The sequence below is a fragment of the Plutella xylostella genome, chromosome 9 (assembly GCF_932276165.1).
Source record: "Plutella xylostella chromosome 9, ilPluXylo3.1, whole genome shotgun sequence".
Taxonomy (NCBI): Eukaryota; Metazoa; Arthropoda; class Insecta; order Lepidoptera; family Plutellidae; genus Plutella; species Plutella xylostella.
In genome coordinates this window covers 11,503,616-11,527,989 of record NC_063989.1, presented here as the reverse complement: position 1 = coordinate 11,527,989, position 24,374 = coordinate 11,503,616, and the positions used below count along the sequence as shown (strand labels likewise).

Genomic DNA, 24,374 nt, shown 5'->3' with positions numbered 1-24,374 from the left:
CGTATTGATTAAATAAGTCCTTGAAAATATAACCTATGAAAGTCCTTTTCACATCTTTTTATGTGGTTTTGACTATCTAAAATAATACGTGAAGAAGTCAATAAAAAAAATATTGCACATAATATTTTTTGTAAATAGGCGAACTTAATACATATAGTATTCTCTCCAGTTAATCTTGTGCGTTGTGGAGAAAGAGATACATAGAGGTAGTGTGATAGACTGAGAGGAAAAAGTTAAGTTATATTCATCAGAAGGTAATATTTTTGGATTCTGGAGATATCTTTAGAAGTATTTTTTTTACCATGACTGTAAAGACGATTAATATTTTAATCCTACCTGCGATACTTGAATACTACCAATCTTAGGGCTGATTTTTTTAATAGTCAGATAAGTGTTATCTGAGGAATAAAATGGTTGCTGTCACATCTATCTGAATGTTTATATTTGACAATGACAGCAACCATTTTATTCTTCAGATAACACTTATCTGACCATTGAAAAATCAGCCCTTAGATGAGTTTTTTTATTACAAATTAAATTAAAATTTATGAGTTTTTGTTTTACCTTTATACTCTTTTTGCAACCATACCACCACGGTACGTGTCAATGGCATCTTGCAAGGCATCTAGTAGTGTTTGTGCCAATCCTAGAAGTTACAGAAGAGGTCTAAGGTTTTGCTGCAGCCGATAGTCGCGGCGACGTCGATAAAATGCGAAGGTCGGCCGTCGACTTGACAACATTTCTGCACGCAAGGGGCCACGGATAAATAATGACGCGTGAACGAGCATTTCTACCCCTAACACTTTAGCCCAGATTTTTACGGATTTTACTAAAAAATAGATTAAAAAGAAAGAAAAATTATTTAATTCAAACACATGCAAAAATAACATAAATATAAGTAAAGAAAATTAATAAAAGTAATAAAAAATTAGCGTGAGTGTGGCTTTCCGGTGATGAAACGGGTTCTGTCTAGCTCAGCTTGATGCTATGGTAGCCCATAGCGCTGGTTTGATTACAATAAATATCTACCTACCGTACCTATATGCTATCGTCGTTTGTATAGGTCATTGAGTATGAATGGTCTGGAGACGAAATAGGCAGACGTTCCCCTCTGGCGGGGTGGTAGGCCAGAAAGGCCCACCGATTTATAGAAACTAGTTGCAGTCTCAATTTTCACTAGACTCAATCTAGTTGGCAAAGCGTTCGTTTCATAGAAAATGATTTGTTTACATACTAAAATGACAGCTTCAATTCATAGAATATCCGGATTCCGGATTTGATCACAGATTTGGTCATGGTTTATTGTAATTAGCTGTTTCCTAGCAACCAATGTCAAAAAAATGCAATAGTGATGTACCGGTATGTAGATATGTATTAATCGACAAAAAAGATCATAGTTGGGAAGCGTCCGTAATCGAATTGACTTCAGTAATCGTTACTGATCACTGAGGTTAAGCAACAACTGACACGGTCAGCCATTGGTAGGTACAGCATGAGTTACCGATTTGAAATGGTTAAGCATGGTTAAGCAAATGACTTCGCAGTCGTTAAGCCTAGTCAGAGGCCGCCCGAAGGGGCGGCTTGAAAGCATCTGCAACAACTTCAGTGCATTGTAATCATTCAAAAACGGCGATACGGCTCGCGACCTATCACGTGAGTATAAATGGACAGCGAAAAGCGGGTGACTTCGTTTATTAATCATTCCTAATTAAATTTAACTATACCTAATTAATTTGAAATTAGTATTTCTAACCCATGTTCTCGAATTCATCGATAACACTTATCGATAATTATTACATCCATTGGCAATAAAAATGAAGACACTGTGTTTATTATTAAATGTCACTTCACGTAACCCTTATTGCTGGGAATTAAAACTCATAATGATATGTCCCATGAGACATAATCATGGTAAATGGTAAAATTTCCCCCCGCAAAAATTGGCAGACTTTTTTGTATCAAGAAAGATCGCTATGACGCTTCCCGAGGGTACACCCGAGTCCGCGTTGTTCTATGGTGTAGGTACGTACCTAGTTTAGTAAAAAATATGTTGTGTGATTCATTTTAGAGGTCGTGGTCAACTCAATGCAATTTTTGTTCTTAGTCTCTTTTTGCTGGGTAGTGTATTTTTTACGTAAATGCGAGGTTGACCTAGATGTGTACCCCAAATACCTGCATTGTACTCATTCCTACTCACAACCTAGGCACCTCCTACGTACACATATCTACAGCAAAAAGAGATCAGTTGCAAGCTTGCGAGCCACATCTGAGTAGTCCTTTACTATCGTTGATTAATTTCGTGAGATATCGTAAACGTAAACAACTTTAAAAAAATAGACTAATAACAGTTTCAGTTTCACAGTAAAATATTAAGCTTTATTTTTATTATTCACGCATATCTTAAAGCTTTCCTACTCTTATCCGAACATTTATCTCTACTACGCAAAACACGACCTACAGAGCGAATGAGACAAATTGCCGAAATGTGACGCAAAGGCCTCGAGTCACTGAGTATAGGAGGAGACATACTCTAGACTTACAAGAAACAAACGTGCGAAACCTGCCATGCAATGGACATGCTTTATGCCACTAGATAGAGTCGTGTCTAGCCTAGCAGCACTCCAAAACTTAGTTTATCGTAAACTGAAGTAACCCCCGTGACAGATACGCAAAAAATCTAATTCCGCCAAACACCAGTGGCCGAGTAAGTGAAGTCTGAGTTTTTCCCGCAATATATAAACTTTGATTTCTTTTGTTCGTCCCTCGTGGGGCGCGGACGGCAGTGTTCCTACAATTAGTTGTCATATCCTGACTGATGGGGTCATTTCACGGAGTCCGGTGCTCTGTCCAAATATTTATTATTTCATTACGAGTGCGTCCGCCGCTCGACAAGGAATTTCAGACATTGCGACTTCATAATGATTTAATTGAGTTTCCGTTTTCGACTTTTATCGGCTCCTTCGTAATGTTGAATCGTTTAAATATTTCCGTTTTTATAATTTCCTTAAATGTCGTCAGTAATTAATTTGTGTTTCTGGGTTATATTATTTTTTCCTCTTATTTCCATTGCTCTGTAATTATGAAATAATAATAGTTTATTTATTTATTTAGATAGATAGATAGAATATTCTTTATTTGTACACAAGAACAGAATTTACAAAGCTTATATTATACAAACACATAGGTACTTACATAAAAGGCGGTCTTATCACTAAAAGCGTTTTTTCAAGACAACCTTTATTACACTTATTTTATACTTTATTACGCTCACTTTGTTGCATTCGAAAACAGTTTTCTACAGAGATGAATTTGTAAACAAAGTTACATAATTTGCCCACAAAGGCGGACTTATTGCCAAAAAGCTACATATTTTACCTAACTATTTACATTGGCTATAAAACCATTTGCGTCTAAAATGTCTAGATAGGTTAACGGTAACCCTAATTTGTCCAACCTACCCCCATAGTCTTTCAGTCTTCAATACGGAGGAACAAAGGTGGTGCTCCCACAGACCACGTAGATAGAGGTAGGTAGGTACATCCCACTGTCAGGGGCATAGATAATTTCTCTCTGGCTGTAATCACGGCTTATTCTGTGTGTGTGCTGGAGCACAGATTAAATCGGAGCCGGCACCTGACATGTGGCGCTATGACTAACTCCATAGGGTTCACTCTAGCTTACACCAAAACCAAGTTTCGGAGCTCTACTGCGCTAACCACGACTTTATCTCGTTTCATAAAACTTACTTACGACTGCATTCGTTCACTGGTTTTTGTAGAGCTGGAGTAATCCTCTTGCTTGTCTTAAATTACCTAAATAAAACGGCTTCATTACAGCTATACAATCCATGCTATGATCATTTAATGGAGTAATTAAATAGGTAAATTTAGTAGTTGTTGTAGAGTAAGTACATTTAACAATATAAAATCTCGTTCAATTTGGTGCCTAGGATGGTACTTCAAACACACTTTAAATCTTGCCCTCAAATAACACGTTCAAAGCAATAGCAATTAAAATGACGTATGTAGTCTGAACAAAGCGTACCTAATGAGTTTTGCGACTGGCTCACGAAGGTTGGAGTCTTCGGTACACAGCGGCAGGGACGGACCCAGGGTGGGTCCCCTGTGAGGACAGTAGGGTTACCACCACTGCACATTATCAATGAACGCGTAGTTCGCTTGTCAAATCTGACGTTACATGTATTGACCTGACTGATGTTTGTCAGGCGCGCGACGCTGGATTGTGGATTGCTAATGTGTGTTGGTATGTTAGCAGGTTGGTAGGCCCACTGTGAGGCTAGGTGGGGCACTTTCCCGCATCTAACATAGGTACATTCGTGCCTGTGTTTAAAAACTCATAATTAATAATTCAAATAAGTACTTGTGATACGGATTAGCAAAGTTGGTAATAGTAGTGTATACTGCGAGTACATTTTAAAATAACTAGGTAGTTTTTTTTTTTTATTGAGCGTCTTGTGAAATTCCTAAATGTGTGTTTTGTTCACAAAACTAAGTTTGTTTTATTCACTTTGAAGGTGTAAGTACCTGCACCTGGATCTCTCGAATGGAACCTTCGTGCACAATTGCACATCCCCTAGGTACCTAAGTTTCAACTCCTTTCCTAAGCATGGACACCATTTCCCACCACGCTGGTCCACTACAAGTTGGTGGGTTCACATATCTGGATGTGCTAAATCTAGATATGCAGGTTTCCTCATGATGTTTTCCTTCACCATAATATATTGTACTTAAATTCAAAGAACTCATTGGTACATTTCAGCGCCGGGATTCGAACCCGTATCTCTTGCGTGAGAAGCGGGCGCTTACCCGACTGAGCTACCACCGCTCTAACAACTTACAGCTTGCAACTAACAACTTGGTAGGATTATTGAGCGCCTTGTAAAAATCCTGAATGCTATTATTTTTGGTATTTGACCCACACCTGCGTTATATCTGAATACATCCGAACACAGAGGCTTACTCATCAATCACCTCGTTATTATGTTCTTACTATTACAGGGGGAGAGGGGGCACGGTCAATACGAGTAGGTAGTGCCGGTGATGTGTTTACCAATAGGGGTGCTGTTGAGTAAACGATTGTTTTATGTATGAAGATTGAACACATTTCCATTAGGTATTGGAAATTCAGTTGCGATTTTGCGAGAGAATTGCTTTGTTTTACAGTTTCCATTGCTGAAGTGAAGTAGGTACCTCTGCTGCAGTTCAGTTGAGCTTTTAAAGACATTGCCTTTGTTTAGGTGCTCAATGTTACTTGGCCATTTTATTGGAGTTTTTTTCTCCCTTTTGTACATAAGTACTTAAATAGTTGATTATTTAATGAACCTATTTGTATTTCTATAGGTTCGCCATAGACTGTGTCACTAATAACATCACAAGTTTTCATCACCACCTAAAAATCGTTTTAATTCTAATGTGTTTCTCATAATTAAGTTAATAGAACTACAGTTGGTTCTAGTTGTACTTTCACCATGTATTTCTTATTTCTTGCAATTAGTTCTCCGACTCGGGGGCTCTCCAACAAGGCATCGCCGCAAAATGATTATGTTGTTTCTCGATCACGTGAACCAGCTCTTTATTCGAGGAACAAAGCATGATTGATGGCACGCCAGCGCGAGATTACCCCGCAATGACGTTGGAAAGCCGCCATTTTATGAATTACCTCACACACACACACACACACACACACATACAATACATACAGTAACATAATGAAATAGACATTGAAGAATCACCCGCTCTTTGTATAATTATTCGAATGGGAGGAGCGGAGCAGGAGTGTACTGCGTCAAAAGTGATATCGGGTATAAATCCAGTGTTTCAGTGTAGGGGATACTTAATTAAGGATTTCTAATCAATAGAGCACGAGACAATTATAATAATTACGTTAATAACGTGGAGGATCTTCATCATTTATTATAGATTACAACTTCCTTCCTTTGGTTCCATTTAAAGCTATTCAACAACATAAATTAAAAATAAGTTATGCCACTTTGAATATCATTTGAATGGGGATGGTGCCGACAGGGACTGGATACCTTCTAAGTTTCGGGGTTGATTTATCTAACTGTAAGACTTAAAAGCAATTGAGTCAGTCAGCTAGCTGTACCTTAAGTAGTACCTATAAGCGTCTAGATCTAGAGTGAAGGTACCAATTTATTAAGTTACTTAGTTATTTTCTTCACTGAGGGGCAAATTACTGAACTTTGATTAGTTTGCTAGTAAATTAGTCGGTCGTCCCACTGGTCTGCTAATCACCGAGGACTGTCGGTACTGAGTATCGTCAGACTCACTAAAACTAACTTCTATACTCTAGGTAGGTATTATAAGTTGGGTTCTAAAAATAGGAACTGTCCTGTTACCCTGTCAGGTACTTTTTTAATAACGCTCTTGAAAACTTTTTTTAAATGGTATTTCTGTACATTCTTCTCTTACAGCAAGACTCAACATCTTATCCTGACTGTTATGTACAAAAGTTCATATTTGTCACCTTCAGGAGGCAACCTTTTCACTTGTAATTTCGTAGCTCCGCGCGCCGGCACCAGTAATCTAATAATGATGAAATCTGGCGCTAGGCAGAATGGAGGGTTGTTTGCCAGCTTAAAGGTATTTAACACGACGGAAAAGGCGTTTATAAAATGATTTTCTCAAAAAATATGAAAGGACAATAGAATCCCGACGTCGTTGCTAAGAGTCTTTAGAAAAGGCGAATTGTTGTAGGGCGTCGGCCCGAAATTAATATTCACTTTGATTTATTCTTATCACGATTATTGTGAAGCCTTCCTTTACTTGAATTATTACTATGCCTATATATATAGAATGTAGGTATATAAGTAAGTATATAATAGGTTGAAATTTATTAAAAGGACATTCCGCGCGGCGCCACTCAGCTGTCCAATCAAGGCAGCGGGTCGCTCAGGAAAAAATATTGGATTTTTTTGCACTCGAGAATACGAGCGAAATGTTTTATATTTATTTTTATAAATAATATGTACACACGGCAACCTCAAAAGGTTGGCAGGGCACACTAACGTAGTGTATGTGTGCACACTAACGTTGTCTATGTGTGCATAAACGCAGAAATCGGTTTACACACCAGTAACAAACCACACACACACACACACACAACAGCACAAACGAGTTTGCGCGTAGGCAAACGCCCCGCCCGTATACCAGCTGTGACATAAAAATATCAACCGGTAGTGTTAGTGAAATAGTTATAAAATTGACGTGAAGCAAAATTTCACTGCCTCGTCTATACACTTCGTAGCTCATTGGTAGAATGTTAGACTAATGAAACATAGGTCGTGAGTTCGAGTCCACAGATGGTTATTTTTATTTAACTTAATTGAAATTTTGTGTTAATTTAAACGCTGTTGAGTATAAAATTAATATATTTGAAACTGACAAATGACTACAAGCTGCATAGCTGTCGACTATTTCTCTTCGCCAAAAATATATGATTCGTTCTTCATTTGAGAATTAAAACCATTCTACCCTCATACAATATGAATAAACGAAATTTGTTTTTAGTTTTAGTGACAATTCACCTCTGCGTCTGCAAAGTGATTCACTTTGTGATTTGTCAATTTAATTAATTACTCTTCGCAGTCACTATGGAAAGTCATCTTAACCATGTTCAAAAAGGCGGAGATAATCGTATTTATATGAACAAAACATTACAATTAGTGAAATTGCAAGACGTTTAACGGTAAGTAACATAGAATTGCAAATATTTTATTTGACTGTTAGAATATTTGTATTTGTATAAGCTAAGTATTTGTTTTTTTTGTTTGCAGAGGAGAACTGTTCAATTATGGGTTCACCGATACGCAGATTCGGGACATGTAGACAGTAGTCGTCTATACGGATGCATCACCACGCCATCGAGAAATCGTAGCTGCACATAGCGCTGATCCGTACTGCAGCACCCGTTCTACGGCCACAACACATAATCTATCCTCTATCCCTACAAACCGTACGGGTTCTTGCGTGCTGCTGGGTTGCGGTGTCGGAGGCCGGCAAAGAAAATTGCTCTAACCGATCAGCATCGTCGAAAAAGAGTGCGTTTTGCGACTGACTATTTTAAACTTTGATTGGTGCAACAATGTGGTGATATTTAGTGATGAAAAGTCCTTTAAGTCAGACAAGGATGGACGTAAGTTCGTAAATATTATGGCGAAAAAGTGGTGAAAATTATAGTTATTGGGGTTAGCTCAGTAATTTTTATTTTTCCATTTGTATAAGATTTTAGTTATTTTGTTAAATACTTATCATTATTTACAATAAGCGTCCGTAGTCGAGCGGGCCTCAGTGATCGTAACTGATCGCTGAGGTTAAGCAACAACTGACACGGTCAGCCATTGGATGGGTGACCAATTTCAAGTGGTGCTTTTCTGGACGCTTCCGTGCTTCGGACGGCACGTTAAGCCGTGGGTCCCGGTTGCTGCTTCGGCAGCAGTCGTTAAGCCTAGTCAGAGGCCTTCGGGCGGCTTGAAAACATCTGACAGTCGGGTTGCCCACTTACCCGACAACTCTCTCAGCACAAGCTTGCTTGTGTTGGGGTCCACCAACCCGCACTTGGCCAGCGTGGTGGACTAGGCCTAAACCCTTCCTTCATTGGAAGGAGACCCGTGCCCCAGCAGTGGGGACGTAATGGGTCGTGATGATTTACAATTATGGGTAAGCCAATGTGTTAATGATGTTATTGTTACTGAGGTTGGAATAAGTTATCTTATTTCTAGCTAATTAACATGTTGATTCATATAACTAATGACTTGCCTATTTACTTTAGTAAAACAGCCAGTCCATCCTTTTCTGATGTTTATTATGATGTAAAACTGCTAATTGAAAATTTCCCTTATTAATATAAACTACAACTATGTTTTAAAACGAAAAACAACAAAAACGTAACATCCTTAATGTTTATGTTACGGCAAGAATAAATTTGGTAATTTTAACACTTAATAACTTGTTTCATTTACTTTCTGTGTTGCTTTTATTCGTATATACTACAATACTATTATTAACCATCTTAAAAAATAAATTAAATCTTTAAAAAAAAACAAAAAAGGAATCTGAGTTCAGTGGGATTTGAACCCCCATACCGATTAATGAAAGTCTGGTATCATACCAACTGAGCCATTCAATCTATTACAAGGCGTTGCAAAATTTTGCTTGATATCATAAAAACAATGAATCAATTGTCACTGGCCCAACTACATGCTTACAATATCCGTGTGTGGGTTGCCCAGAACTAAATAACGTCGACGTCGCCGACACACACATACACTACGGACGTTAGTGTGCACTGCCAACCATTTAACGTTGCCGTGTGTACGGTGGCCTGCGCCTAAAAGTATACAGGCAGAGTTTTTAAAATAGCGATCTCAAGCTCACATGCTGCTCAAGCACATCCACATAAACACCACTGCTACACACATCACACACAACACGTCCCCGGATTTATAACAGATGTAGCTGGTCCCTTCATCATCAGGGATCGCTATTTTAAAAACTCCGCCTGTATACTTTTAGGCGTAGGCCACCGTACACACATAAGAATACAGAGTTTCATACCTTTAACTCAGTGTTTTTCAACCTTTTTCATGACGCGACCCCCCTGGTATTAAAAAATATTTCGCGACCCCCTTGACCCTTCGGTTTTTATTAACATGTAGGTATGTATAAAGTGGCCAATTTTTTTTTTTTTTTTTTGATGGTATATCTAAGCCCGAAATGAAATCAGAATTTTATTTCAAAACTTGCGGAAAAAATACCCTTTTTGCAACACCCTGAATAATTTAATTCTGTTATTATTATCAGCCTCTGGATTCACTTTGAAAAATCTGGGAAGAGTTGTTAATTTATACGTATTTTTGAAAACCATTATATATTAATACATTTTATATTATTACCTACGTATTATTTTCTGCACACATTGGAAGCAAAAATGACCTGAACCAAAAAATCTATCAAAAAACCTTCTCTAATTTCTAGCAAAAAAGCGGCACGGCCGTACCATCCTTTTCTCGAAGCAATTCAGGCCATTTTCGACCCCCATAACTTCGTTGTGGATAAAACTAGAAGACTGAATTTTCACTAACCATGCAGGCATTGTAAAGACACGGTATATTTCAAATTTCATTCAATTTGAACCAGTAGTTTAAGAATTATAACGGGTTATTAAAATTTCTTAATTTTGTCACTGACTCACTCACTCACCGATCATAAAAATTTTAAGGCACTTCTAGCAGACCTAGAAGCTTCAAATTTGGAATATAAGTAGTGTTTAGTAATCAAGGGAAAACTAAAATATTTGACTTGGTCATCGCACTAAATAATTTAATTAACACGTGTTTCCATGCGATGGTCGAGTCAATATATTTATATAAAACATTAAAGATTTTTAAGATTGAGATAAGTGCGTGGATAAGACTTGGTATTACATGGATCTCACAACTTTTTACCGTAGAACAACTGAGTTACGAGACTTGGTTTTTTTGACAAGTATTGTTTTTGATGGGATAATAATTTACGATGAGAGGCAAGATGAAGTAAGAGTAGACTCGAGCTAATTGTATTCTTCTTCTGTATGTAGGTATCAACAAAAGATTTCTCGGGAAAACTACAGATTTTGGCCAGATTTAGTAGTAGTTTGCTTTGCTATAAAAATCCATGCTCGCAAGGGTGGAGTAAAATGCCTATGATCGCTGATCTATCTAATAGAAATATTAATTAAATTAATTGTCTTTATAGTATTTTTTCACTAAAGTACCCAGTTTTTTCGACCTCTGGCGACCCCCCTACAGAAGCTTCGCGACCCCCCAGGGGGTCGCGACCCACAGGTTGAAAAACACTGCTTTAACTAGTATGAGTTATTGGCAATAGAGTAGTTACAGTAATTTCATTATGGGATTAATAATATTTTATAGAATTTAGGCCCGATTTCACCATTGAATTATATTATAGTATACTAGCTATTCCGAGACCAATTCGTCTATTTAATCGAGAGTAGAGTAAATAACGTCACACTGACTCAACTATAAGTACCTTATTCTTGGAATAGCTTTATTCTGAAATCAGGTCTTAATTGATTAACTCATCTACGTACGTACTACTCTTCTTATACTACTAAATACTTGTTTTATTACTCCTAATCACAGTACGATGAACACAAGTGCGATTTCAACGAGTTCATGTTTACCTTAGTCCTACTGTACATTTAATATGCATTCGTGGATCTGATCTTAATCTCGAATTCAAATGGATTTAAATGATTTTGACGACGTTACCTGAAGTGATTGGGGATGTAATGAAATTAATTTTGCAGCCGAGCGATCCGGAAACACTTGGGGTTTGCTTAATGAAGATATTTTTTTTATACTTGAGAAGACAAAAATTTGGATACATCAGTATCACTGGATTACTGCTTCATTCTGATGCAACTTTTGGGAAGGAGTAGGTTTGGTTTTGAAAAAGAAAACCAATACGACTGCTGCTATATGGCATTGGCACTACCTAACGATGTGTCTTTGTATTTAAACTAATAATAATTTATGTCATAAATTTATATGGACTGACGTTTCTTAAATCGAGATTTGACACTAAATCTAGATTTAATATGTTTCTGCAAGTGGCCCTAGGTGCCTAGGGCCAGTTGCAGGCAAAGGCTAGTGATTCAGTGTCTAATCTCGATTTAAGAAACGTCAGTCCAAATAAAATTTGACTCTAAATCTAGATTTAATATGTTGGTGCAAGTGGCCCCTAGTCTTTTCCGTTTAGGAGTAATTTGGTGCTAGTGTCACTGGAACCCTTTCAAACTAGTCATAATTTAACTTAGTATTAAGATAGTTGTACATTGTTACTTACCCTTACTATGGACTACTTTGTCTGAAATAAAGGTCTATTATTATTAATTATTATTGCTCTTGAGCGTATCATTGCGTTGGCACTGCTATGGTTGTGTCTTTGTATTTAATTGTATACCTACTTGTATACATCTTTCCTAGTAGTAATACCTATAGCTTCCCGTCGCGTCGATCAGCTACCCGCATTCATCGGACGTCTCATTAATCACAAGTTTTTGCAAATCCCTAAAGCTAATACGGGCTTCTATTGAACGCTTGATATACATAATAGCCACCGGTAATTTATTTAAATGTAATTCACGACCTCTGATCTAACAAGTGATAGTGTAATTATTCGAAAAAGATTAATGAGGGAATAATTGTGGGTCAAAGCAAGCTCGTAGCCTTTACAGGAAGGTTACTCTATACTGACGAAAAACCATTGTTCGAGAGCTGTTGTACAATCGGCACGTTTAATACAACGAGAAATAGTCGTGTCTCGCGCAGCAGTCTCCACCTATCGGCATCGTGTACACGTATTTTGCATCAAACTGATTGTCATAAATTTATGGAGATATTGCATTGGCAATGCCGATGAAGTGTGTGAACGCACTTGTGTGAATTTCTATACAAGTAATGTACATATACTGAATGCGATGCGTACGATGCAAAACATAACCAAATCAAAACTAATAGGTACTATTTGTTTCAGGTTACTTCTGGCACATCACGGATTTCCACTACGACCCTCTGTACACATCGAAAGGGGACACAAGAAGACGTAGGTACAAAATTATCACCTTTGTTGTATATATTAATTCTTTGAATTTAAATACGCTTTTCGCGTGCTCCACTTTAAGAGTGCGGAAATTAAATGAATGGTTTCCGGTGGGAGAACACGAAACGGCATTTAGTTGCAGAAATCGCGACGCCACGCCAAGAAACTTTTATATGTAAGCTTTTATTTCTACTAATATTGTAATTGTAAAGTTTGACTATAATTTCTCTAGGTGGCGTATACCGTTTCCATTCTACAGGGTGTTAACGAATTTCCAAGTCAGACAAGATTATTCAGAATGACCACCTGAGTACTGACTTCCCTTTAGGCGTACTATAGAGCTTTTTAATACCCTGTATGTAAATAAAAATTGACATTTCACCCTATTTTTTTTTACTCTACAAATGACAGTGAATTACTATAGTTCGGTGGTATGACCCGAATCTCTCAAATTGTATTTGTAGCCATAATTATTTTGAATTTCTACAGAGTCTTCTGTAAATAGGTGACAAACAAAAAGGGGGTGACTCAGGGGTAAATATGTAATCAAAAGTTGTTCAGATTGAGACAAGAAAATCTGGAAGTGGCTTTTTCAATATCACATTTCATAATTATCGTGACTTTAGAACCTTTCAGTTATTTCCACAAACATGGCAATTTCCATTCATTTTAATACATTTACTGACAAAAAGAGCAATAATATATCTGTGCAGAAGAGTCGTGGCACCGTGCCAAATGAACGCTGCATGTATTGTATTGTACACGACGACGGGCCACGCAAAACAAAGAGGCTGTCTTTTGCTGAAAAGAAAATGGCTATTTTATTTAAATTAAACATAAATAGGTAGGTACTAACCAGGGTACTTATGTGACATGAAAATAAAAGAAAAACCAGTCTAGGAAAAACAATAGATTTATTATTTTTATTTATTTAAAAAAATGTATCTCTAAACGTTAATAAAGTATATATTTAAGACCACTTAAAAAAGTTCAGCTTAAACCTATACTAGAAATACAGTGTAAATCTTAATAGTACACTTTTTACAAGATGCGCAAATTGTTGGCTCTGTATTTACCATACGGGTGCCTAACCGGAGCGTCTTCATCTAGCAGTATATAGTTCCGTTCAAATTCAAGACAGGAGAAAACGTAAACGTTTTTTCGTTTTAATTAATAGCAAAACCCGTACAAGAGGGTCTGTTGGTTAGTTTCCCAAAGTACAAAAGTGTAATCGCCATCAACGTCATAACTATCAAGTTGTATGGACCGAACTGTACACAATACTTACCTCCGCCTTCGCCTTCCATTTCACTCATCAAACATAAATCTCCCACTAGCCTCATCCTCTCCCATGGAACACAAAACCTCAGCCTCTCACACGCAGCCCTTCTCCACAGACTGTCGGCGGGCGGACGAGCGCGGCAGCTCGGGCCACCACCGGACAGTGGGCCGGTTCGGAGACTTCGCGTGCGACAGCCCCCTTGAGCTGATAGAGTCGGCTGCCAAGCACATGAGGACCCGGCATGCGGAGAACGTCGAGTTTGTGCTGTGGACTGGGTGAGACTTAGAGTTACTGACTTTTATACTCCCTATGCACGGACAGGAGGCTTGCATAGCGCCTAACGAGTCACCAAGAGCTCAGTAAAACGAAGGTTCTAGAATCTTCATGAACGGCCGCATTGATACATGGTAAGCGACTAGCGAGGCGCCCTATAACTAGCGAACTAAAATATATCGTAATTCGTACAATTGCAATTTATGAGCATCGAAATTATGTCCTTTCTTAAAAACAGTATCAACAGCTTTGCGCTGACGTGCAGAGTACTCAGCCATAGTCGCTAGTTGTGGGCTGTTCCACAGACCATACCTCTTTGGACTCTATCTACGGTGGTATTGAACTCGTATCATTCATGAGTCTATCCATATATTTGCACAATGAGTACCCGATAAAAAAAAACAATGCAAATACCACAAGCTGGATAAACTAAAAACATAGCATTAGAATAGCAAAGTAAAACGAACATGACCATGCGTTGAACGTGTAACGTATTTTCTACACACAACAATAGGTAATTTAGGCCAATAAATTGCGCAGAATTGTATTTTTTTTGGGAATTTTCCGGGATAAATGTATCTGTCGTGATCTGCAGCAGTCTCGTGACAATGGGGACAGATCGAGCTCCACCAGAGAATTATGTGACCTTTGTTTTCTTTATTCTTTCTCGTGACCCTTCTAAGTGGCCAATATATCCCATAGTTATGTTTTGGGTCTTGTATACTACATATACCAGAATGATGGCACAAGCCTATCTTTGCATACTCTAGTACTAGCGTCTTAGTAACAGTGTTTCATTTCGTAATATACCCAACCCAAAGAAACTGTTTGCTATTGTTTTATTCAGCGAATCTAGAAAATTCAAGCATTTTTATAATTCACTGGCATCTAATGAAATTAAACCGTACCCCACTAAACTTATTTCCCAATAACCAATACCCCTGACTTTCCCGCAGAGACATAACAGTGGCGCGGTCAACGACGGAGCTCGAGCGGTACCAGGCGATCAGGAACATGACGGAGCTTCTCAGCCGGACGTTCAGCTCTCACTTCGTGTTCCCGGTGCTGGGCCACCTCGACCCCGCGCCCTCCGAGAACCTCACCAACCTGTGGATGCATTGGCTGCCGCTCGAAGCGCTGCAGACGTTTAAGATTGGTGAGAGAGCTTTGTAACTACATGTTTGCCTGGTACTGTGAGATTATGAAGTTGGATATTTTGGCTGTTTTTGTGTTTTACGTAGGTACCTATGTCTACTTTTGATTTGGTTTGACTAAATTAGATTTGAAAATTGAAATTTAAAACGGGAGGGTATTTCTACTAAGAACATATATTACCGTACTTAATCGCATAATATCAGATTATCACTCTACATCGATCCTATACTGCGACAAAAAATTGTGCTTCAGAACCCAATGATATTCTAATATACAATCAAATGGAAGTTGGTTGGAAGCCTGTTTCACTGAATACCTATATTATGATAAATGTTTATATTTCTACTCATTCATACACTTACAGGACTTCCATTTATAATAATCCTTTGAAATATATTCTGTATAGCAAATAAAACAAAAAGGTAAGCCACAATACCGAGTTGTATTGAAAGTGATTAATTCCACCCATAAATTGTAAAAGCAAAACAATGCAGGATAAACAATAACCACACGCAACAAAGTTTGTAACTTTTTACTAATTTTACAAAGTTGTTGATTAATATAAACCAGAGTTAACCAATGGAATCCCTTTTTAGCCTCGACCGAACAGGAATATTATAGGTATGGGCATCTGTGTGTCCTCCCATTTTGATGCTAACTATTTCAGGAAATGTTTTATTTATTTAAGTTGTTTAACACTTTTTTTGGTTAACTAATTTAGTTTATTATTTAATGGATATTTGATATTTATTTAATGGATCTGCTAATGCATGTATGGATCGGGTGTTTGCGATTAGGAGTGGATAAGGATTATTGGTGTAATTCCTATGTTGTAAGTAGCTCTGGAATGTTACTGATCAAATCCCACCCTGTACAGAGTATTACACATTACAAAAATTGTATTCTTAATAAGCCGAAAGTAGGTGACTTACGCTGAGTTGCAGAAAGGAACTTTAAGCTAATGCTGACCTTAAATGTATACCTGCCTTGCTTTGACAGTATACGGAGAGAAAGAGACAGACATAGATTTAATGACGACATTAGCTTAAAGTTTCTTTCTGCAACTCAGCGTTAGCAAATAAAACTAAAGTTGCTGTAAAGATTGAATGACCCCCTGAGTTACCGCTTGTATATAGACGGCTAAATGATGTAGTGGTTAGTGACCCTGACTGCTATGCCGAAGGTCCCGGGTTCGATTCCCGGCTGGGGCAGATATTTGTACTCGGGTCTTGGGTGTTGATATTTATATTTAGTATGTACCTATATTATTATCTACATATCTATGTATTTGTGTAGATACAATATGAGTTGTACCCATAACAAAGGTTCTGCCTAGCTTGGGGTGGGATGGCCGTGTGTGAGATGTCCCCATATATTTATTTATTATAATTTCTTATATTATGGCAATGTTTGAAACAATAGGATTTTCCTAACCGAATCCCCCCCCTCCCAGGTGGCTACTACACCATAGAGCAGTCCCACAGCAAGCTGCGCATCGTGGCCCTCAACACCAACCTGTTCTCGGGACGCGACGCGAGCTCGCCCGCCGCCGGCAAGCAGTGGGCCTGGCTCAGCGCCGTGCTGGAGAAGGCACAGGATAATAATGAGATGGTGAGTTTGTACATGCATGAAAATAAACTGGAAGATATTTGTTGTTACATTGAAGAGAGCGCGTGACATCGCGCATTTAGTAAACTAGAATTGCGCCCACTCTTTGCTAGTTCAGCTCTAGGAAATATCCTGATGCGAAAAGGATTTGTTGACCTAGACGATAGATTATATAAGGAGGTTATTAGATATGGATACTTACAATCGTACAATCAAAAACGCAAACGACTTATAGAAGTTGTTTCTAATGCACACATTAGAAACAACTGAAAACTAACTGTAAAAGTAACGTAAGACTTGAATAAACTACCTTTAGTTAAAACCTCCTTCCTCACCGGCAGTTTTTTATTGAGGAGGCTATAAATTTCTCCGCCGCCGCCGCCGCCGCTGGTGCGAGCGAAGAGTCTGGAAAATTGTTCAATTATAATCAGACACGGTGCGTGCCCTTTGGGAGGCGGATACGATATCCAAGCGTAAGACTACGGATTATTTATAATGGAGTCGTGTTGGTAGTCACGCTAGACGGTTCAACCATGAATGGGAGTCTAAGCCGCAATTTTCGTTCATCCGGGATATGGCAGACTGGTAGGCTATGTTGAAAGTATGCCTCAGTACTTGAAGAGAGTCTGAAACGATTCAGTTAGAGTCGATTGGCCAATGAACTGTTAGTGCTCAGAATGTTTTACAGGGAATGAAAAAAAAACCCTGTGAGAATGTCTGATCCTTGGGACTATAAAACTCGACGCGTAGAGTTCTTGTAACGATAAAAATCCTTATAGGTAATTATGAAGTAAAAGGAACGAGTTTTGAAACAGCAAAAAAAACATTGAAACATCAGTGATTCGTGATTGCGCCCCGTCCCTCCCTCGGCCACTAAAAGCGAGGGTGTTTATTATGGTGTGTTATCTATTACTCTACCTGAGCATCAGCGAGGTACGAGGTTCGATAAATAACGCATCGGCTACGTGCCAGGGCCTCACTGTGCGTGACGTAATATAGTGCACGGGGGTAGCTGGAAATATATTAGTAGATCGGCAATGGAATGCTAATGGAGACCTCGGGAGGCCTATGTCCAGCAGTGGATGGTAGGGTAATGATTGAGGAATGCTTGAAGCACTAATATACTAAGAAAGTAATTAATTGAAAAAGCTAGTTTGCTAGAGTCTCTGTATTGTATATTGTATGTATGTATTATGGAAATTGTTACAATTTGATGGCTTATGTATTTGTGTGTTAACAATAAACAAAGATAAAATATGTATTGATAGCGTTCATATTACACAACATAAATACTGGAATAGTTTATTATAAATTCTACTGAAATCTGCATTACCGACCACCAATAAACTAAACCTAAACCTGTGACCCATGAATACTGCAACTTGACCAGATCTATTACTAGAAGGAGGATAAGGAATGGACTGAAACTTCAAGAAACCGCTGTTGTCCCTTCCTCTAAGGGTCTGTTCCACAATGTCTGGTTAGTGGCTACCTGACGGATAAAATACATACTGTCACTTTCTGTTATTATTTTTTAGACGGTGACAGCATGTATTTTATCCGTCAGGTAGCCACTAACCAGACATTGTGGAACAGGGGCTAAGCCTACTATTTTTGTATCAACGTCTTTTAGCCTCCATGAATAAGGTTTAGTTTCGTTGGTTCTAAGTGTGGTGGGACGGGACAGTTGTAAGTGAACGGGAAGCAGGAAACACGCGGCCCGGCCGGTGTTCCCGCTATAAATTATAGATTAGAAACTCGTTAATCTAATCGAGCCACGCCACAGATTTACGAGAAAAATCATTTTCAAGAATACGCCGCTTGTGACCACATTTACAGGATGGAAGTTTCTCAGTGAACCTAATATAGCCTCTCGACATCATGACAACATTGAAACTAATACCTTTATTTATTATCGCGATTCACGTTAAATATAGTGATGTGATTGCGTACATTAAACGGGTTTTATCTATGTCGATAAAGATAACACGGAATCAGATTTAATTTAGGATTTCGAGGGTATACAATATTTTCTCAACACTAGCCTATATTATAAATTTTCTAATATTTTCATAATGATGGATTTATTAAAGACCGATTTTCAGCGGCTCGTGGAGATTATGGCTAAACCGTAAATGACTGGATGTTTGTGTTGTTTAGTGATCCAGCACCATATAATAATGCATTGACCTAGCTATGACTCGGTCACTGACAATATTTCACTCGGTATAATGTCTTTAAGGCTCTTTACAGTTGGTTTTTCGTCTTCTTGGCAATTTGCGTCGGATGGCCGCTAAGTAATTTACTAAACAGTGAAAAAGCTTTTTGGCTGTCTTTCTTATTTAATTATTTCGTAATTTAATATTCTAATTCTGAAAATAAAACAAAGTCCTAAGGGAAAAGAGTACGTACAAAAAGCTTTCGATTTATTTGTCAAACGCATAATTTGGATGTGTTTCTGGTTTCTGTAGTTGGAGAGATTTACTTTATGGAACGCCAACGATAACTTTTATGAGATTATTAAAAGTAAGTTAGTGTAAGTGCATAGTCATCAAAATCAGTGCAGCCTTTCGAATATAGTAAGTTTATAACTTTATTTTCTTCGTTTACGGGCGTATCTACAAAATATTAAATAGGTTTTTGAATTCGGATATTCCGCTAATAATTTAGTCGAGGCTTTAAACACGTAATGAAGATTAATGAAAGTGCCCAATATCTATTCCCATGTCGAAATTGAGCAATAATCCAATTTAAACATCGCCAGTGTTTGCTTTACCGGTGCAGTGTTGTTTGTTTGTATTTCACAAACACTCGTGTAGATATACTATATAGATACATACAGTAAAGCCAGGATTTAGTATCCTAGTCGTATCGAAGCGCGTCGCTTTACCACTGCTCTATCGCGTTTCATTTGAGCAACCGTCGTCGTGTAAAAAAAAACGGCACATCCAAAACGCTTTGGTTGGAATCGCCGTAAAAAAACCTTATGCACAGTATTTACTTCAGCACACACGGTCAGGTACTTTCCCTATTGTGTTATCACAGCATTTGGGTTTCCGTGTACTTATGGTATATTATTATACAATTATTATGAGTCCGAATAAGGCCACTAATTCTACCGTCTATGTTGTAGGTACTTATAGGTATTTTTATGGACATTGCTATGTGGCAATAAAAAAAGAATTATAATTTATCTATCTATCTATAAACCTACATTATCTCTCATTACAAATTCCTTACACAGAATTCAAGAATAAATCGAGAGCTCTCTAGACAAGTAAATGATTTCTTTGCGTGCCGGCAGAGTCCTAGATTCGAATAGCGGGCAATAATTAACGTTAGTTCCGCAAGTCCCCGCCAGAGGGCTCCTGACAGCTCGGTTTATTCTCCACTTGGCCAGTGGCCAGCCTATAACCTAGCTTAGCCGCTAGCCGCTAGCCGACTGCTCATTTAGGCACTAAGACTTTCAGGCTGTATTGTTTAATGGCCTGACAATTATGAGAAGACAGCCTGAAACGCTTTAACAGCCGCTCTGATTTATATACGGATATATTTATTTATATAATAATTCTTTATTGCACAAGTATAAGAAATAAATATATAACATGGATGAGTTTTACTTGACCTCATAAAAGATGGACAGAAAACAAAGTTTAACCAATTTGCAATCAAATCATCAATTTCGGTCATCCATTTTGATTAACGTCACATTATAACACATATCTGGTTTCTTGTTTCAACCTCGTTGAAGGTTAGCGAGCTTACACAAGCGTGAACTATATTTTCGAGGAAAAAAAGCTAGCATGTGATGTAAGTGAAGGTAATTTCCCGCATTGAACACGCCAGGAGCGTTACTCTACAGTGTGTTGTTTTTCGGACCCGGCAAAATTTAAGGGTGGATTCTACGAGTAATTTCATCGAGAAAAAACCCCCATGTGGGGGTCTAAGTACCTAACTTAAATTAGATTTTCTTCTTCTTTATAGAAAATCATATCTCGAGATTTAAACGCCTTACGGACATGAAATAAAATGCTTTTATCCGCAAAAAGTGATCTCTACCCAATAAAAATATCCACAACTGCTTAAAAGGTACCTACATAAAAAAAGTTCAAAGCAACTTTAAAATGCTTGCCATTTCTAGAACATTGAGATTTGACCCCACATATGGGGGTTTTTAAAGTTAAAGTTTGTCGGGTCCGAAAAACAACACATTGTATACTGACGGAAAACGAATTAACGAGGGCTATCGTGCGATTGGCACGTTTAATACAATGAGAATGTGACTTGTCCAGAGCGGTGAAACTTAGTTTTTCGTTATATAGAGTGACCCCTAGGTTTCATAAACCGTAGGCAGATGTCGCCAGTGTCAGCACACAACAAACTAATTTAGGGAAAATATAGCTCTACTTTTATTTAGCCAGTGTGGTTAGGAAAAACTGGTAAAATTAATGCTACTTAAGAGTGACTTGAACCAAATATTTAAACGTATTTAAATCTGTTGCTTGCTTGCTTTGACAGTATAGTGTCAGAGCAACGCAGCAAAAGATTTAAATAGGTTTAAATCTTTGTTTGGTGCAAGACACCCTAAATGCAGATCAAGACTACCTACTCCAACGTCGCGACGATGTAAGGCCCGGGTCTCCTATTTACTCCGTAGGTCGCGTCAAGTGTCACCGCCGTAGGCCGCGTCACGATGCTCACTATAGAAATGTACTAATGCGGTCTCCCTCACACGCCGACGTTGGCGTGTAGAAGTAGTGAGTATCGTGACGCGGCCTACGGCGGTGACACTTGACGCGACCTACGGAGTAAATAGGAGACCCGGGCCTAAGAAAGTAACTAAAAAATCTACTTCCGATATCAAATAGACACGTGATCAACAAAGTTTTCCCCCTTGTTTTTGGATTACTATACAGCATTTGCAATATTATTATACCTACAGTGTAATTTACGAACCACAATATGTCCGAAAGGGCTTATTAGTGGACTAGAAGCACCGAACTGTATCAATCCTTGTCTTAATTGAAATCGGCTATTGCGAAGTAATTTCCACCAATAACGACTAATCACACGGTAATTTACCGAACTATTGACCCAACTATTGATATCTGACAAAGAGCTATCATTCGCTATAATTATGAGCTAGTTACTATGTTACTATATTAACATCTTTTTTTAAGAATGTATTTTATGTTTAAGTACTAGTTTGGTTCTATTTTCTGGAACATAGGTAGTACGAGAAATCTAAATCGAACTTTTGGAACTCGCACTCACATAATAAAAAATAGTTAACATTTATTTGTGTCTCATATTGACGCTATGTAAACTCTTGTAAACTGTAAGGCTACATCCGCACAGGCAGGAGGTTTGCTCACAAAGTGAGCTCAGAAAAACGACGTTCTATATATGTCGCAGGCAACTGGTTTAATCTCCTGTTTGATTGAACCACTAGCCCGTTCATTGGATGGCGCTGTTCAGTTGTATGACTAGGCCGAACGTTGATTGTACAAGCGTCACAAAACGTCCAACTAGTTAGCTGACTTAAAATCAGTCAGGTGGTGAATAAAACAAATATGGCGTCTAACAGCTAACAGCTGACACAAAAAGCACCTATATTGTTAGTTTTTTGCAAATAAATTAGCTTTAAAGTGCGTTATTTGTGTTAAAATAGTGTGACAACATGGATTTACCTACTATTAAGCCGCGGGCGGATAGTTTCAAAGAAAAAAAGTGGCGAAACTGGATAATTATGAACAACAATATGAAGGAACGTTTATTGTTATTGTTTGGTTAATTTGTGAGATAAGAGCTTTGTAACATAGTCTTTTTGTTGACTCTTGGCTGGTGATGTTCACCCTAACCAGACATTACAAAGTTGCTATACTATATCCCATTCAACGACTTCGCTGAATGACGTTCAGTCAAGACGTCGAACGTTACAATCAACGACTTGACGAGTTGTCCTTTAGTCATACAACTGAATAGCGCCATCCAATGAACGGGCTAGTGGTTCAATCAAACAGGAGATTAAACCAGTTGCCTGCGACATATATATATTAGGTATATAGATTCTTCGTGAACGGCCGTGTATCAATGCGATTAAGATTCTATAATGTTCGTTGAGCTAGTGACTCGCTAGGCGCTAAGCAAACCTGCCTGTGGGGACGTAGCCTTAGGGTGGGACCCTATCAGTGCGTTGCATCATGTAGTTTTCCATTTTCATGACCGGCGTTCCCTTGCGACTACGACGCGACCTTACTATGTTGTAAGCAATTAATTCTAGGAATACACAGGTTACAGTAAAAACCTTATTCCCCGCAGGTATACATAGTGGGCCACGCGCCACCAGGCCCGGCCGCGCGGCCCGGCCACCGCGCGTACTCGCCTGAAGACAACGCGCGCTACCTGCGCACCGTGCGGCGCTTCGCCCGGGGCATCGCCGGACAGTTCTTCGGACACCTGCACGAGGACACGTTCCGGGTTGTGTATGATAATGGTGGGTGGATTTGGGTACTATTGTCGCCAGGGTTAGTAGCACAGGGCGCCATTAAGACGTGACAAAAGTTTTAGGGCTAGAACTTGACGCATTTAAGACGTGACAAAAGTTTTTAATCGCGCTCACTCTCATGGCGCTCTTTAATAGCGAGCGCGACTTTTTTTTGTCACGTCTTACCTGCGCCTCGTGCTAGCCCTTCAGAAGGGCTTGTACGGGGCGCATTTAAGACGTGACATATTTTTGCATCGCGCTCATCCGTTTTTTTTGTCACAACTTACCTGCGCCCCGTGCTAGCCCTGCAGGTGTACATACACCGCGCGTACTCGCCTGAAGACAACGCGCGCTACCTGCGCACCGTGCGGCGCTTCGCCCGGGGCATCGCCGGACAGTTCTTCGGACACCTGCACGAGGACACGTTCCGGGTCGTGTATGATAATGGTGGGGGGGTTTTGTACTTTGTGTCTGCCGGTGACAACTAGTTGCCATCGACACAAGAAGTAGTTTAACGGTGCTAATTGTCTTACAATACAGATTAACCAGGAACTAACGATTATAGCTATTTATAGATCTCCATCGATATGCTGCACTGATGCATTTGTATCATCGCTCGAATCCTTAATTAAAAGTGTGTCCACTGAAACCGTAGTCATAGCTGGTGATATGAACCTGAATATATGTGAGGATAGTACGGATGCAAGGGCGGAACACTATCTAAACATGGCTGGGCATTATGGATTTGTACCAAGTCACACCATTCCTACTCATGGGAAGACTTGCTTAGATCACTTTCTAGTCAAAACACGGCGGAAATGCACTGCTGTTGTCTGTGGTTCTAGCATAACCGATCATGATTCTATCATACTTGGCATTGACAAGGGACCTGTAAAACATGGTGGCTTGACCAAAACAATGACTA

The 24,374-nt window shown here is 38.8% G+C and overlaps 1 protein-coding gene across 1 annotated transcript in view; it reads left to right on the top strand.

The window, feature by feature from the left end:
• Positions 1–24,374, top strand: part of LOC105392130 (acid sphingomyelinase-like phosphodiesterase 3a) — a 35,948-nt gene that overhangs the window by 2,381 nt on the left and 9,193 nt on the right. Inside the window, exons 2-6 of the mRNA XM_048622968.1 lie at positions 12,579–12,647; positions 14,042–14,201; positions 15,156–15,355; positions 16,808–16,965; positions 23,284–23,458. Of these exons, the coding sequence (XP_048478925.1) occupies positions 12,579–12,647; positions 14,042–14,201; positions 15,156–15,355; positions 16,808–16,965; positions 23,284–23,458 (762 nt within the window). The remainder of the gene's footprint in view (positions 1–12,578; positions 12,648–14,041; positions 14,202–15,155; positions 15,356–16,807; positions 16,966–23,283; positions 23,459–24,374) is intronic.